Source organism: Chenopodium quinoa, unplaced genomic scaffold (genome assembly GCF_001683475.1).
Source record: "Chenopodium quinoa cultivar QQ74 unplaced genomic scaffold, ASM168347v1, whole genome shotgun sequence".
Classification (NCBI taxonomy): Eukaryota; Viridiplantae; Streptophyta; class Magnoliopsida; order Caryophyllales; family Amaranthaceae; genus Chenopodium; species Chenopodium quinoa.
The window spans coordinates 2,192,315-2,208,828 of NW_018742720.1; the positions used below are offsets into that span (position 1 = coordinate 2,192,315).

General features: G+C 34.2%; 1 protein-coding gene across 1 annotated transcript; it reads left to right on the forward strand.

Moving 5' to 3' along the window:
- Positions 1 to 15,041: 15,041 nt before the first annotated feature.
- LOC110722979 (UPF0481 protein At3g47200-like) lies at positions 15,042 to 16,514 on the forward strand. Its single transcript, XM_021902251.1, has one exon. It carries the CDS (start codon positions 15,042 to 15,044, stop codon positions 16,512 to 16,514), a length of 1,473 nt encoding a protein of 490 aa, XP_021757943.1.

The following is a 16,514-nucleotide window of genomic DNA, read 5'->3' on the forward strand; positions in this document are numbered from 1 at the left end:
TTGAGATGTGCCCGTGATAAAGAGACCGAGAGTCCACTTATGTCCAAGAGATTTCATCCATAAATCATATGACAATAGGAAGAGTATTTTTTCTAACCAATAACAATAACCACTTATCCCACTAATTTCTTTATTTTTAAGAGATTCCAGTACCTAACAACATTTCACTTTGTTTAACTTTATTTTCTATAAATAACATATCACATACATTAGCATGAGTACACTATATTTATAATAATAATCCAACCTAGCCACCAACACAAGAGTATATCAATGCATTAAGAACCAAAAATGGGGAAAAAATCACAACAAATACATTTTTAGGTATTAATAGGCTAATAGCTACCTATCCCACTAAACTCCTAATTTTTTTTCTGTCTACGAAAAAATTAGTATAAATGGAAGTTATAGATTTTATTTTTTAAAAGAAGATATGTTTATTTGTTTAAATTAATTCTTTGTAGTTGTAGTCCTTGTAGGAATTATTTGGAAGTTATTTTCCAAAAAAAAAATAATAAATAAATAATTAAATTAAATAAATAATGCATGAGAATTGAGAGTTGTTTGGTTTCAAAAAATTAAAAAAAGAATTGAGTTTTTTTTTTTTTTTTTTTTTTTTTTTTTTTTTTTTTTTTGGGAGTGTTTTGGTTATATATTGCAAAAGAACTCTTAAATTATATATAAGATTTTCTCAAGAGACTTCAATAACTACCCACATTTCAATTTGTGTTGTTTTCTTTCATAAATAACATATTCCGTGCATTAGCACCACTATAGTTGTAACAATAATTTAACCTAGCCACCAATACAAGACTATCAATGCATTAATAACTAAAATTGGAAACAAAAAATACAACAAATCCTTTTTAAGGTATATGATGCTCCAAAAGACATGGCAAGGCCTAGAATCACCCAACATAACCCCAGCCGTAACACCAATCTTAACATCATTACAAGTAGCATTCAACTCCGTTAGAAAGTGGTGATACCACCTATAGTCCGCCGTAACCTTGATGATTAGGCTCACTTGTCCATGTTTGACGTCCGTTGCCATCGATAAAGCAGTGAGGTTATTGTACACCGGGACAGAAGACGCCTTAATAATGACCGGTACTCGGCTGTTGAGAATGGAATCATTACATGTACGGTGTTTAGGGCAAAATGATCGGACCGAAGAAGCCGCGATGAAAAAATGTTTGTGGGGGTAATACACCGAGACATTGGCTTCTTTGTTGAGGGTGCCATGATTAGGGTCACCAATTCGAAAGGTGATGTTAAGGCCAACGCTAAGAGTGTTTTGTGTAGTAGTGTTACTTATTTGTTTTACGGTGAAGGGAGTTATTAAATTCACAGATTTAACTTCAAATTTTGGGGCTTTTGGGATTTTAAAAAGGAGAATGATTGACCATATAAGTGCAATTTGTATCAATATTTGTACAAAAGTTATGCACAATCGTCGTTTGAAGCTGATTCGTAAGGAGATTGAAGGATAAACCATAGATATTATCACAAGGAAGAATGTTTTTTGCTCTATGAAAAAAGATACATCGAGTGTAAATAATTATTGTAAGAAAATAAAGAATTGGAAAATCATTAATGTTTTAGTAATTTAGTAAATTCTATGGCCTAGGGAGTATTTTGTTTTTGATTTGATGGGAAATAATCAAAATCTTGATTTATTGTTGGACAAATTTTGTGTCTTAATTTTTGGGAAGTAAAAAATGGAGCAATATACGGTGGTTGTTTAACTTGTTTTACCATGTCAAATTCTTGGTTTTTTGCCACAATTTGAACCAAAACCAAGTCTACTCTAATAAACCTATGTTGTTGGGTAAAGAAGCAGGAGATCTAAATTCCTTGGTTTATGGAGCTAATCGTTACAATCTGTGCGCGGAAAATAAGAAGAAACGAACATGTATTTAATTATATTCAAAATAATTTAGTCCGTAATTATATTCACAGATAACAAACATGTAATTTTAATTTCTACATATATTTACAGATTGCAAACATGTAATTTAATCTATTCACTCACTTTTTTTCTTCAGTTTTTAATTTTTAATTGCCCCACTAAACTTAACTAGAAAGGTATCCTTGATGTATTCACAAAATAAGAATGATATATATATTTTTAAATTATCTTGACAATGCTCAAATTATTACGGAGTAGGATATTACGTAAACATTACACTAAACGTAGAAAAATATTACGGATCTTTTACAAAAATGGCTATTTTGACAAAAATATTTACCAAAACGGCTAATTGTAAAATTTAATTCCCAAACTAGCTAAATTTATTGATTTGAAAGAATACTATTTATTTTTTATATTGCTTTGAACCCGTTTGGTTCACTTTATGGTTTTTTTTTTTTTGGTTTTATTTAAATTCTAATGACATAGTTTAAAATATCCCATTAATTTGAACAATAACAATCAACATAATATATATGCAGCAATTCACAATTTTTGAAAAAGTTATACAACATAAACAACCACTCAAAAAAATGATCCAAACTTCCAATCAACAAAAGAAATAAAAAATACAACTGTTTTTTTGTAACACATAAAGATAGAAATAAATATATGTAAGTTTGGTTCATCATACACATTAAACAAAAAAAAATTCATACTAGCCGACATAAACAAAGAGTATACAATTAATTTAATAGACATGAAAAAGATGAACAATACCCTAAAATCCCTTTTATCGCTGTATGTATATAAATTTGCGGTAATCTAGATAGAACAATAAGACTTGAAATTCCAAATTTTTGTGACTGATATGATCAAGATGAAAAATTAGGGCTTTTAATTTTTTTTATCGAAATTAGGGATATGCGAGTCTGCGACTGTTTACGTTCTTCGTAGTTTTGTATACTGCTTAAATTTTCCAACTTAAAAAAAGTCTTTAAGGATATAAAAATAATCCAAAAAAAAAAAAGAACCACACTGGTTCAAAGGAAATAAGAAATAGATAAATTCCTTTCAAGTTAATAAATTAGCTAATTTGAGAATTATATTTTATAATTAGCCGTTTTGGTAAATAATTTTGTCAAACTAGCCGTTTTGGTAAAAGATCCAAATATTATGGAGTAAGATATTACGTAATGGTACTTGGAAAATACAAATGAGACTATCATTTTAGGACTTAAAATTGGTCATAAGGGACTATCAATAAGGGACGAAGGTAGTAGTAATTAGTAGTTAATGCTCTGTAATTATTACTAATAATAAATAATTATTAGTACTTAGGGGCCGTTTGGTTAGTAGAGAGGAAAGGGAATGAGAGAGAAAGGAAAGCAACTCCCCCATTTATAATGTGTTGTTTGTTTTATTAAAAAAGAATGGGAATCAAATATGAAGCACCATCCACCACCACCATTGTTCTCCACCACCACCATTGCAATTGTTAGTCCTCAAGCCTCCAACACTGCCACCGTCCGCCGCCGACTTCGACACCCATCGTCCGACTCCGACACCCATCGCCCGCGCCGTACCCATGCCATCCTTCTTCTCTCTCATTTTTTTCGTAGATCTGGTAGTTTGTTAATTTTTAGGGTGTTAAGGGTTGTTTATTTGGGTGTTTGAGTTGTTTATGGGATGGTTTTGGTTGTTTATGGGGTGGTTTGGGTTGTTTATTGAGATGGTTAGGGTTTTTTTGTGGTTTTCATGGTGGTTTTTGAGGGTAATTGCGACTAACGTGGTGGGTGTATGGTTATTTTCGGGTGGGTTTGGGTGGTTTCGAGGAGGGTGAGTATTTTTCTAGGAGGGTTTTGGGTGGTTTCGGTAGGCAAGGGTGGTTTTGGGTGTGGGTGGGTTTTTTTCCTTGGTGGTTTTGGGTGGTTACGGTGGGGAAGGATGGTGGTTGTGCGGTGGTGAGTGTTTGGGCGATGTTTTCAGTGGCTAGGCGGTGATTCTGGTAGCGGTTGGGAGGTGGTGTTGATGTTTGTCCGATGTTTTTGGAGGTTGGGCGGTGGTGTCGGTGGTCAGTTGGTATTTTCAATGGTGGTCAAGGTAGTTAGAAATTTGGTCAAGGTAGTTGCTGAAGAAGAATTTGGGGGTTTGGGTGATTCCTTTTGGGGGGGGGGGGGGGGTGGGGAATGAAGATAGAGGAAAATGGGGTAATGGGAGGGGTAAAGGGAATGATTGATTTTGTCTATCAAACATCAACAAAGGGATCCATGGTAGTAGATTCTCATTCCCTTTGTTGAATACCCCCAACCAAACGACCCTTAATAATTTAAATTTTTTAATTAACAATTAGTAAATAGTAACATATAATTATTAATCAACACTTAATAATTAGTAATTAGTACTTAATACGTAGTTAGTATTTTGTATTCGTAACTAGTAATTAATAATGTTGATAATAAATGAATAAGAGCATATAATTTTTTTTTTTTGGTGTTTCACCCGGTTCATTCTTTGAGCTAATCCGGATTCGAGGATCAGTTTAGAGTGGTAGGTTCTAGACCTCTCCTAATTGTAGTTGCGAGGGATCGAACTCAGGTACTCTCTACCAAATGCATTATCAATCACCATTACACCAACAACCAATTGGTATCAAGAATGCATAATAATGTCCTTTAAGATCATTTTGCATAGTTACAATCAACATATGATTTTACCAAATATATTTACCTACAACAAATGGTCAAACAACCAGTACATGCAAACAATCAATACAAACAAACAGTCAAATAAGCCAAGTTAAACAACTAGCTATCAACAGGCAATTGCCAAACAAGGCTATGTAGGCTCCATTGATTGTCTAATTTCTATGGTTTACTAGCTAGTGTTGATCTCCAATCCCATGTTCATTCTTTTGTAATAATTAAGACATCTATTGATCTATGGTTCACTAGGCTTGATCTTCAATTCCATGTTAACATACAGACGCCGCAATTTTAATCCTAACATCTCTTTAAAGCATGTAAGCATGTTATTGGTCGATGAGGCTATATAATCCCTGTATTATATTATTGATAAATAACTAAGAGATCGTGATATTTGTAGTTTCACTATTTGACTAAGATCAGAATAAAAAAAACTCACGCAACTATAGAGATAAGTTACAAAAAAAAATTAAAATTATTATATCTTCATAAATTGATTATAGTATTCATATAAACAAGACTCCGATCCGTAGACTTTTGCAGTTGTCTTGTTGTAATCAAATAAAATGCTATAGTGATCCGCAATTCAAGCTGAAAGAAACGCCGATTGTGAATAATAAAAGATCCAAAATTTTTTGTCTTTCGCCATTAGATGGTAGCTATGAATACATAATTCGAAAAACGAAATGCTTTTTTATTTTTTAATTTTTTTTTTGACTTTCTCGGAATAATTGCAGATTCCGTCAGTAGAGTATGTCCACCGGGGGGATATTGACTCTTGCGTCTACCTGGGACTCCCGCTGCAAATCGGCTCAACAGTTTTTACCTTCCGTTGTGGCGCGCTTCTCCATTCCGAATCCTCCTTTTCAGTCTTCTACTTCTTTTTCGCTCATTGGGGATTCCTCTATGCAGTTGGATTTATGCCTGGTGATAGATGGTGCTTGGTCCAGCTCAGATAATGCAGCTGGGATTGGTTGGTTCTTTAGGGCTACTGATTCCTTCTAGTTCTTGGTGGGGGGACTCGAGCTGCGTATGCATGCTCAGCCATTCATGCAGAATTGTTGGCTTGCTTTTGGGGTTTGCGGGCTGTGATCAGGAGGGGTTATCGTCGGATTCTCATATATTCGGACTGTGCTACCTTATGTCAGCTTCTGGCCAGGCAGGGTCGTCAGGATATTTCTTTGGTTTGGCTTGTGAGGGATCTGTTGTCACTGTAGATTTGTGTAGGATAGTGAAGGTTCCTAGGAGTTGGGTTTACCCGGCGCATTGGTTGGCTGGGAAGGCTAGGCGTCGGGAATTTCTTTTTTGGTGTTCTAGTGTTTTGTTTTTTGTCAAAAAAAAAAAAAAAAAAAAAAAGAAATTCATTAATTTTAATTATACTAATAATTGGTTTCAAAAAAAATAAAAAATTATACTAATACTTGAGTAAGCAATGACTACTACTTCGTATTATTATTTCGTTAATATTCGCTACAAAGACAAAGAAAATTGTACACGCTGTTGTATATATCTAATAATATATCTAATAATAGGGAACATGTATGTATTATTTTATTACTCCCTTCATATTTTTTTAAGTGTTACACATATCAAATGCAATCATTATCTAAGTGTTACACTTCTTTTATTTGGCAAAGCTACATTTTAATTTAAATATGTCTTTCCTCTTATGGTCTCTATCCAGATCAACTCTATATATATATTACTACTTGTATTACTAGTATTTCTTCTTCTTACATTCATTATTTTTCAATAAACAATAAAAAAACCTCACTAGCTTAATTTTCTTTTACAATTTTTTAATAATTCAAGTACCCCAATTAAAGAATAACCTCTTTTATTATACCTATTTAATCTTATAATTATTGATCTATGGAACTTAGGTTGACATGTGGATGGTGTTAAGAAAATAATGCAAATTTTCTATTTAATCAAATTTGAGGGAGAAATAAATTACATAAACAAAATGTCTATTTATACCAAAGTGCAAAAAACACAACCCCTCTTTTCTCTGAGTTATTTTTCTTCTCTTAGATTTTCTCTTGAAATTATTACATACAAATGAAGGAAATGCTCAATTTATAGTTTTCCTAAAACAACCTAAGCCATTTAAAATTTAGCCTGCAATATTTATTACCATTAGTTATTTTTCCCTATATTTGGAAACACCTTTAATTTTCAATGGTAATGCATGGTTATTTAATAACCATTTATTTTTTTCTTTATGTTTCTTAATTATCTGCCAACAATCTCCCACTTGAAGACTGATTTCAATCTGTCTTCACACCAAGGAGTAGAACCTCAACTAGTCTTCTGTCATTTTAAGACCAATTGATGTTGAGCACAATTTCAACTTGTCAATCGTCACTGTTTTCGTTAACATGTCTGCTGGATTTTTACTGCCAAGAATCTTTTTAATAGTTAACACTTCATCTTCTAGAAGAGACCTGATAAAGTGATAACGAATACCGATGTGCTTTGTTCTTGAGTGAAACGCCGAATTCTTTGCTAAATGTATAGCACTCTGACTATCGCTATACAAAATATTATTCACTTGTTTGAACCCCAACTCATCTAACAAACCTTGAAGCCATATCATCTCTTTACTAGCTTCGGTCACTGCCACATACTCAGCTTCTGTAGTGGATAAAGCAACAATCTTTTGTAGTTGGGACATCCAACTTACGGCTGTATTTCCAACTGTAAATACATAACCCGTTGTGCTCTTTCTATTATCGACTTCACCGCCAAAGTTTGCATCAACGTAACCTTGTATTTTCAATTCACCTTTACCAAAGTACAAACACTTATTAATTGTACCTCGTAAATACCTCAAAATCCATTTAACAGCTTCCCAATGGACTTTTCCTGGATTGGACATAAACCTGCTTACAACTCTCACTGCATGTCCAATATCTGGTCTTGTACAAACCATTGCATACATCAAACTTCCAATAGCCGAGGCATAAGGAACCTTGGCCATATATTCTTTATCTTCATCTGTCTGAGGGGACTGATCCTTTGATAGACGAAAATGACTCGCCAACGGTGTACTAACAGGCTTAGCATCACCCATATTAAATCTCTGAAGAACACGTTTGATGTACTCTGATTGTGATAACTGCAAAGTGCCTCTCTGCTTATCTCTTGTGATTTGCATTCCTAAAATCTTCTTTGCTGGACCCAAGTCCTTCATGTCAAATTCCTTTGCCAATTGATGCTTCAACTTTATAATATCATTCATATCAGAACCTACTATTAACATATCATCAACATAAAGTAATAGGATGATATAACTGGATTGATATCTCTTGAAGTAGCAACAGTGGTCAGCGTTGCACTTCTGGAAATCTTCCTTGTGCATGAAGCTATCAAACTTTTTGTACCATTGTCTTGGGGCTTGTTTTAGCCCGTATAAACTTTTCTTAAGTTTGCATACCATCTGCTCTTTCCCACTTTTTATAAAACCTTCTGGCTGGTGCATGTATATTTCTTCATCAAGATCTCCATGAAGAAATGCAGTCTTCACATCTAACTGCTCGAGATAAAGATCTTCAATTGCAACAATACTCAACACTGTTCTAATGGTATTGAGTTTCACAACAGGAGCGAATATCTCATTATAATCAACTCCTTCTTTCTGTTGAAAACCTTTGACAACTAGTCGAGCCTTATACCTCTTGGAATCATCGTGCTCCTTTTTTGCTCGATATATCCATTTGTTATGAAGGGCCTTCTTACCTATGGGTAACTCAGTTAGTTCCCATGTCTGGTTTGAAATCAGGGTTTGCATTTCATCTTTCATTGCAAGCCCCCACTTGCTAGCATCTCTGGTCTGGGATGCTTCATAATAATCTTCTGGTTCCCCATCATCAGTTAATAACAAATAATTCATATATTTTCTATTAGGCACATGTGGTCGAGTACTCCTTCTTAGTGTAGGAGTTGGACAAGAAGGTTGTTGTATGTCATTTGATTGCGATGTACTGCCCTGTACAGTCTGTTCTTCTTGTTGCGGAGTACTTATGATAGTGTACTCTTGCATCGTACTGTCTGGGACATAATCTTCATCAATGAATGTAGATTATTTTTGATTTGTTTCATAACTCTCAATTTTATGCCTATCTTTGTACATGACTCTCTCATTGAAAATTACATCTCTTGAACGAATAATCTTTTTGCTTTCATCATCCCAAATGCGGTATCCAAACTCATCTTTGCCATAACCGATAAAATTGCAAACTTTTGATTTAGGATCAAGCTTATTTCTTCCTTGATCACTAATGTGCACATAAGCTACACAACCAAATACCTTTAAGTGCGACAATTTGATCTCTTTGCCGCTCCATACCTCCTCTAGTAATTTGTACTCCAATGGGGTTGATGGTCCTCGATTGATCAAGTAAGCTGCTGTATTGACTGCTTCTGCCCAGAATTGTTTTGGTAGACCTGACTATATACGAATGCTTCTGGCTCTTTCTGTCAATGTTCGGTTCATCCGCTCAGCTATGCCATTATGCTGAGGCGTACCTGGCACAGTTCTTTCCATCTTAATACCATGCTCGTAGCAAAACTTCTTGAATTTGGTGTCCTCATATTCTCCGCCATTGTCGGACCTGAATCTTTTGATCTTCAGACCTGTTTTATTTTCAACCCTAGCTTTCCATATCCTGAAAACTTCAAACACTTCGGACTTGTATTTTAGAAAGTAAACCCATACTTTCCTAGAGTGATCATCAATAAAAGTCACAAAATACTGTTTTCCACCTATAGGTTGGGTGGTTGTTGGTCCCCACACATCAGAATGAACAAGCTCCAATTTTTCTTTCATTGGAGTTCTTCCATATGTCTGAAAGCTTACCCTCTTCTGTTTTCCAAGTATGCATTCTTCATACATGTCTAAATTCACAGATTTTAGACTAGGGAGTTTTCCAATTGAATGCATGATCTTCATTCCTTTCTCACTCATGTGACCAAGTCTTTGGTGCCATAACTTGGAATTTTCATTCTCTGTTGCAACTGCAATCGAATAACACGCTCCAGCTGTCAAATAGAGAGTACCATTCTTTTTACCATGAGCAACTATCATTGCTCCCTTTGAAATCTTCCAATTATCACCTCGAAAGATTATAGTGTAACCTTCACGAGCCAACTGCCCAACTGAGATCAAGTTCTTTCTTAGGTCGGGAACATGTTTGACATCCTTCAGCTCCCAAGCTGACCCATTTAACTTAATTTTGACATTAACTTGACCAACAATATCACAAGGTTGGTCATCACCAAGGTATACCTGTCCAAGGTTTCTATGGACATACTTCTCAAAAAAGTTTTTATTAGAAGTAGCATGGAACGATGCTCCAGAGTCTAATACCCAAGACTCTTCTTTGCTCTCCAATGAGCATATCAACGCATCATCACCTTCTCCGGTAGAAGTGACATTTGCCTCTGCCTTCACTTCTTTGCCTTTTGGTGTTCCCTTGCACTGATTTTTATAGTGCCCAATCTTTCCACAATTCCAACACTCCACAGTCTTTGAGTTTTGGAAATTATTTGGATTCCTGGATTTTAACCTCCTATCTCTAGATTGTCCTCGATAGTTTCATCTTCCGCGTTCATTCCTTATGATTAAATTTCTTCCTCTTGACTCTGTATGCAATACTGAAGAGGATGAAGATTCACCTGATTCTCTTCGTCGAATCTCCTCACTAAGAACCAGATCACGAACGTCATCAAACTTCAACTTGTTATTTCTCGATGAGCTACTCACAGCTGTGACTGTAGCATTCCAACTATCTGGCAAGGAAGATAAAAGTATTAACGCTAATACTTCATCATCAAATTTGATTTCAACAGAACTCAATTGGGTTGTGACAGAATTGAGTTCATTAAGGTGTTGAGCTACCGATCCACCTTCCGACATCCTCAAACTAAACAACCGCCTCATCAAATGAACTTTATTGGAGGCTGATGGCTTCTCATACATATTAGAGAGAGCTTTCATGAGACCTGCCGTTGTGGTTTCCTTTGCAATGTTAAACGCCACATTGCGTGATAACGTCAATCGAATAACTCCGAGTGCTTGTCTATCTAAAAGCTTCCATTCTGCTTCTTGCATGCTATCTGGCTTTTTCTCTTCCAGAGGTTGATAGAGTTTTTTCTGGTATAAATAATCTTCAATCTGCATTTTCCAAAATCCGAAATCTTTACCATCGAATTTTTCAAGTTTAACTTCTCCTTTGTCTGCAGCCATTTCTCCCACTCAAATTTGACTTTTTCTTTTAGGATCGTTTTTATTTTTATCGTAATGTGGACTAATTGTCAACCAAGCTCTTGATACCAATTGTTAAGAAAATAATGCAAATTTTCTATTTAATCAAATTTGAGGGAGAAATAAATTACATAAACAAAATGTCTATTTATACCAAAGTGCAAAAAACACAATCCCTCTTTTCTCTAAGTTATTTTTCTTCTCTCAGATTTTCTCTTGAAATTATTACATACAAATGAAGGAAATGCTCAATTTATAGTTTTCCTAAAACAAGCTAAGCCATTTAAAATTTAGCCTGCAATATTTATTACCATTAGTTATTTTTCCCTATATTTGGAAACACCTTTAGTTTTCAATGGTAATGCATGGTTATTTAATAACCATTTATTTTTTTTCTTTATGTTTCTTAATTATCTGCCAACAGATGGAACTTACAAAAAGTCCACACTCTAATTAATCCGACATTATGCAAGCAAGTGGAACCAAAATACTTCCTTTGTTTGTTTGGAATCTTACAGCTTGATATGTCTCAATGATTATTTTCAGAATATCAAATATTTACATATTTTGTACTTAACGTAATTACAAATATATCGATAGATAAATCATAAATGTGCACTCATGAACATGCATGTAACTCCAAAACGAGGAAATATAAAAATAAGTCAGAAATAAAAGGAACTTTCTAGTTTCTAGCTAATTAAAAATGTTAATAAGTGAGATGTACTGTCCTTTTAAATAAGATAGAAGAATTCACCTTATTTGAAGTCATCAATAATTAGTAATCCTTCACACTTCATCTCCTTTTCTTATTAGATCGCTAACTTTGTGGTGCAATAACTCTTGAACTCAGATCCTCATATTATCTGGTATGTTTATTTCTCTTTCAATTCAAATTACAAAATTTGGCTACTCTAAAACCTTTATTTGCTCTCATATCTCAATGATTTACAATTAGTTGTCAAAAAGAATTATTGTTTCTTTGTTTAGAGAAGCAGAAATAATTCAAGGAAAACGATTTTTTTTAGTTAATCAAGAAAATCAAACGTTCACAAATTTACTTAAAGTGTAAATGTTATTTATTATTATTATTATTATTATTATTATTATTATTATTATTATTATTATTATTATTATTGGTGTTTAAAGAGCCACAAGAAAGGGGTGAGAATCGATCCTAGAATCTCTTGAAACCGGGAGGGAAGCTCAAACCACTTGAGCTATCACGCACTCTCAAAGAGTAAATGTTATTAATAGCTAGAAATTTTAGTTAGGGCGGCAAAAAATGAGTTAAAAATATGGAGTAAAAATACTTTGTGATATTTTGTCATTCAATTCAATCCTATTTTATATTATTATTATTATCTAAACATAGTATTTTTTTTTTGTTGAATTTTGATACAGTATTATTCTAGCCGCTGGGCGCATCCGTTTCTGATCAAAACCCGAAAGGTGCTTGTTTAAAACTGCATTTTGAATATCCAATGTATGAGGTAATTTCTACGAGGAATCTATTTATATATAATACTTCTATTTAATGTATTGTTTCAATATATAATGTCTAAGAGAACGCAATGAAGTTTTCCAAGCTGTACATTGAACCATTTTAAGGACAAAGAGAGATACACTTGCTTTTGAAATATTAAGATTAGTCTACAATAATCTGATATCTTATGCATGTAGATCAATTAGCACATGATCTGAAGTCCTAAGCCATTAGTTATGTTATATAAAAAAACAAAAGGTAAAAAAATAAAATAAAATTCAATTTAACTTAAAAAATTAATATCAATGGATCTGCAATGTATTTCAATTAATTAAGATATTTATAACCAAATTTGTGTGTAATAACAGCGAATAGAGTAAGTAATTTGAGTTTAATAATAATACTTAAAATTAAAAAAATTGGAAATTTCTACTCTCACAACACAAATTTCATAATAGAGTATAGAATGATACGCCCTCCGTTTCATAATGTTAGTCCCATATGGAATCAATCACATAAAATAAGAAAACAAATATATTTGTAATATAACATTTAAGTACAACATATTTCATAATTAGTTTACCTTATTTAACTTTTTTTTTTTTATTTTTCATTAGGAAAGCACAAGTCATAATTGCATAATTTAAGGTAAAAATTCCCTTACTTAGAGTCATGTCATCAATCCACAATCAGTTAATTCCAAAAAAAAATCAAGTTATAAAGGAAATATATTCAATATGAGTAAAACTTTTTAAAACGCCCAAAATTGTATATGGGACCAACATTATGAAGCGAAAAAGTATAAGAAAAGGTTGAATAAAGTAATAAAGGGTAAAAAGATGTACAAACACAAGTAGAAAATGGGAATTGCAAACAAAAATTACAATAAACAAGTGTACCAGCGTACCTCTCTTATCTTGCATAAATTACACATGTACACTTAAATTTACAACAGGTTGTTTTCTATGTGGCTGGGCACACCGTGTGACCGCTTGTAAAATAACAAAGTAACCCCTATACAAAAGACTAAGTAACCTCTATAACATACACTATGACCGAATAACCCCTACAACATTGACGGAGTAACTCCAACAAAAATTGACTGAGTAACATAACTTCTACAAAACCGACAAAGTAACTCCTATAACACTGACAAAATAACCTCAAAGTAGCTGGTCCGTATATAACAATTTGTGGTTTACATATATATCTTTCTACAATAAATACAATTTAATAGAAATAAAGATACTAGAGTCCAATAAATCAACCAAGCCAAGAAATTTATTAAGGAAAAGCTAGCAAGCAATCAAGTTATTGTCTACAACGTAATATTGTTGTCCACATCGAGTGTCACGAAATAATTTTCCGTAGTTTTCATTAGAGTATAGCAAGCGTATATATACAACCTAGCAAAAAGATTAGGGCTCATGAAATAGGCCCGATAACTATACACTATACATAATAATAGGCCCTAACACCCCCTCAAGTTGGAGCATGCAAATCACAAATGCCCAACTTGCCAAGTAAATACATGAATTGACTTTTACTCAAAGCCTTGGTGAATATATCCGCTAATTGATCCGTTATCTTCACATAAGACGGACTAATGATACCATCCTAAATCGCATCACGAAGATAATAACAATCCACCTCAATGTGCTTGGTACGCTCATGGAAAACCAGATTCTTCGCAATATACAAAGCTGATTGATTATCACAAAACAAACTCATAGCACGGGGATGTGAGACACCCAAACTCAGAAGAAGGGCCTTTAACCATTTCAACTCATCAGTAGTTTTAGACATTGAGCGGAATTCGGCCTCTGAAGAAGACTTGGCCACAGTGTCCTGTTTCTTAGTCTTCCAAGATATAGGAGAAGCCCCAAGAAACACCAACCAGCCAGAGATAGAACGGCGCGACAAGGGACAACCGGCCTAATCTGAATCACACCAACATGTAATATGGAAATCACAATCTGAACTCAAAAGGATACCCTGACCCGGACATCCCTTCAAGTACCGCACTGTACGAAGAGCCGCTTCCCAATGGTCCTGTCGCGGGTGTTGCATAAATTGGGATAAAATATGCACCGCGTATGCCAAATCCGGTCTAGTAAAAGACAAATAAATCAGACGGCCCACAAGCTGTCGATACTGCTCTGGATCAGAAAAGAAAGAGGACTCTGATTTCGCCAGAGTATGATTCTGCTCAATAGGAGTACCTGCCGGACGAGCACCTAGCAAACCAGACTCTGCAGTTGATGGTCATGACCACCCGGCCTCCCCACTAACCAGACTGTCTCCTTATGGTGAATCTCCTTCTTCGTTGCTTGCTTGCTTTGTTCCCTCACCAATCATAAGGATACCAAAAATTCACATCATGTTTTTAAGCCACATTAACCGTGCGTGTTGGACTTTTGGGCTTAACTACGTACTACATATTTTATGATAGATATATAACCTTATAGGGTGAAGCACGTATATTGTGGATTTGGAAATTTTAATCCATGCTTATGTTACTTATTGTAACACATTGAATATATACTAATTCCTAAGTATAATAGTTTGGAATATAATAATTTTAAAGTGGGACATTGAATTTGAAGTAAATTTTCCTCTTTAATGAAGTTCCTATTTACTTACATTGTATGATTAATCACATTAACGCAGATGGAAAACAAACCTCTAAAAAAGCCAGATCAAATTAATAATGAGGTGGCAGCTTCAATGAAAATCAAATTGGAATCCTTGCCTTGTGTTGTCTCTGATATCTGTTGCATTTATAAAGTTCCTGAGTTTATCTTGAAAGGAAACGAAGAATTTTATCAACCTTCGGTCATGTCAATTGGCCCCGTCTACTATAAAGATGAAAATTTAGAAACCATGCAAGAGGTTAAATGGATTTACTTGGATTACTTCCTTAAAAATCCCTACAATGCTTATCCAAGCTTGGAGCCTTACATCAATTTTGTAAGGGAAAAGGAATGGGAAATTCGCGGCTCTTATCAACATCAATTCAATGATATCTCTAGCAATGAGTTTATTGAAATGATAGTGCTCGATGCTGCATTCTTGGTTTATTATTTCATGTGCAAAATTCCTACGTTTGAGAACAGATATTCAATTCATGAACCTTCTATAGAGAATAAGCTACAAGGACTAATGCCATACTTAGCGAAAGATTTATTTCTGCTAGAAAACCAACTCCCTTTTTTTGTTTTTAAGGAAATATGTAACAAGGCATTTGGGAATTTAAACCCTAGACCCATTCTTTTCACTCTTGATTACATGCGCAAGACCTTTGGTATCCCCGGAGACAAGGTTATTGGGAGTATTATCAACGGCGAGAAAATTACAGATGAATCAAGCATAAAACATCTAGTGGATCTCCAGAGGATGTCCTGTTACCTTTCTTTGAACATACCATTGCGCGACCCTATACAAACGAATCCATTGTGCACCCAACCAAACACAAATGAAACAGTTGAAAACACAAATATAACAGTTGATAATTCTATCTCATACATGCACGAGGCAATGTCTTGGGTTCATTCATTATCGTCACTATGTTTTACCAAGAGAGAAAACGACGAGTATGACAATATTCATCTTCGTTACACTGCTAAGAAACTAAAAGACTATGGAGTTAAATTTGTACCAAGTGAAAGTGAAAACCCACTCGAAATAACATTTTCGAAAGGGAAGCTAAAGATTTCGAAATTAGATATAAGTGATGTTACGGAATCTTTATTCAGGAACCTGATATACTTTGAGCACTGCCATTATTCCAAGGATTCTTACTTCATTGATTACATCTTCTTCCTCGACGAATTGGTAGACACCGTGGAAGACGTGCAAGTACTGATTAAAAGCAAAATTTTCGATAATTATCTAGGAAGTGACGAAGATGTTAAAAAACTTTTTACCAACATTGGCAAACACTTAAATCTAACAACCAGCTATTATTACTCCGATACTTGCCGTGATGTGAACAAGTACGCTTCGACTAGTTGGCATCGATGGATGACTATTTTTATGAGAGATTACTGTACTCATCCATGGATGATTTTATCTGTGATTGTTGCATCCATTGTTTTTACTCTTACTGTATTAAAGTTTGTTGCTGGATTTACTGAACTTTAG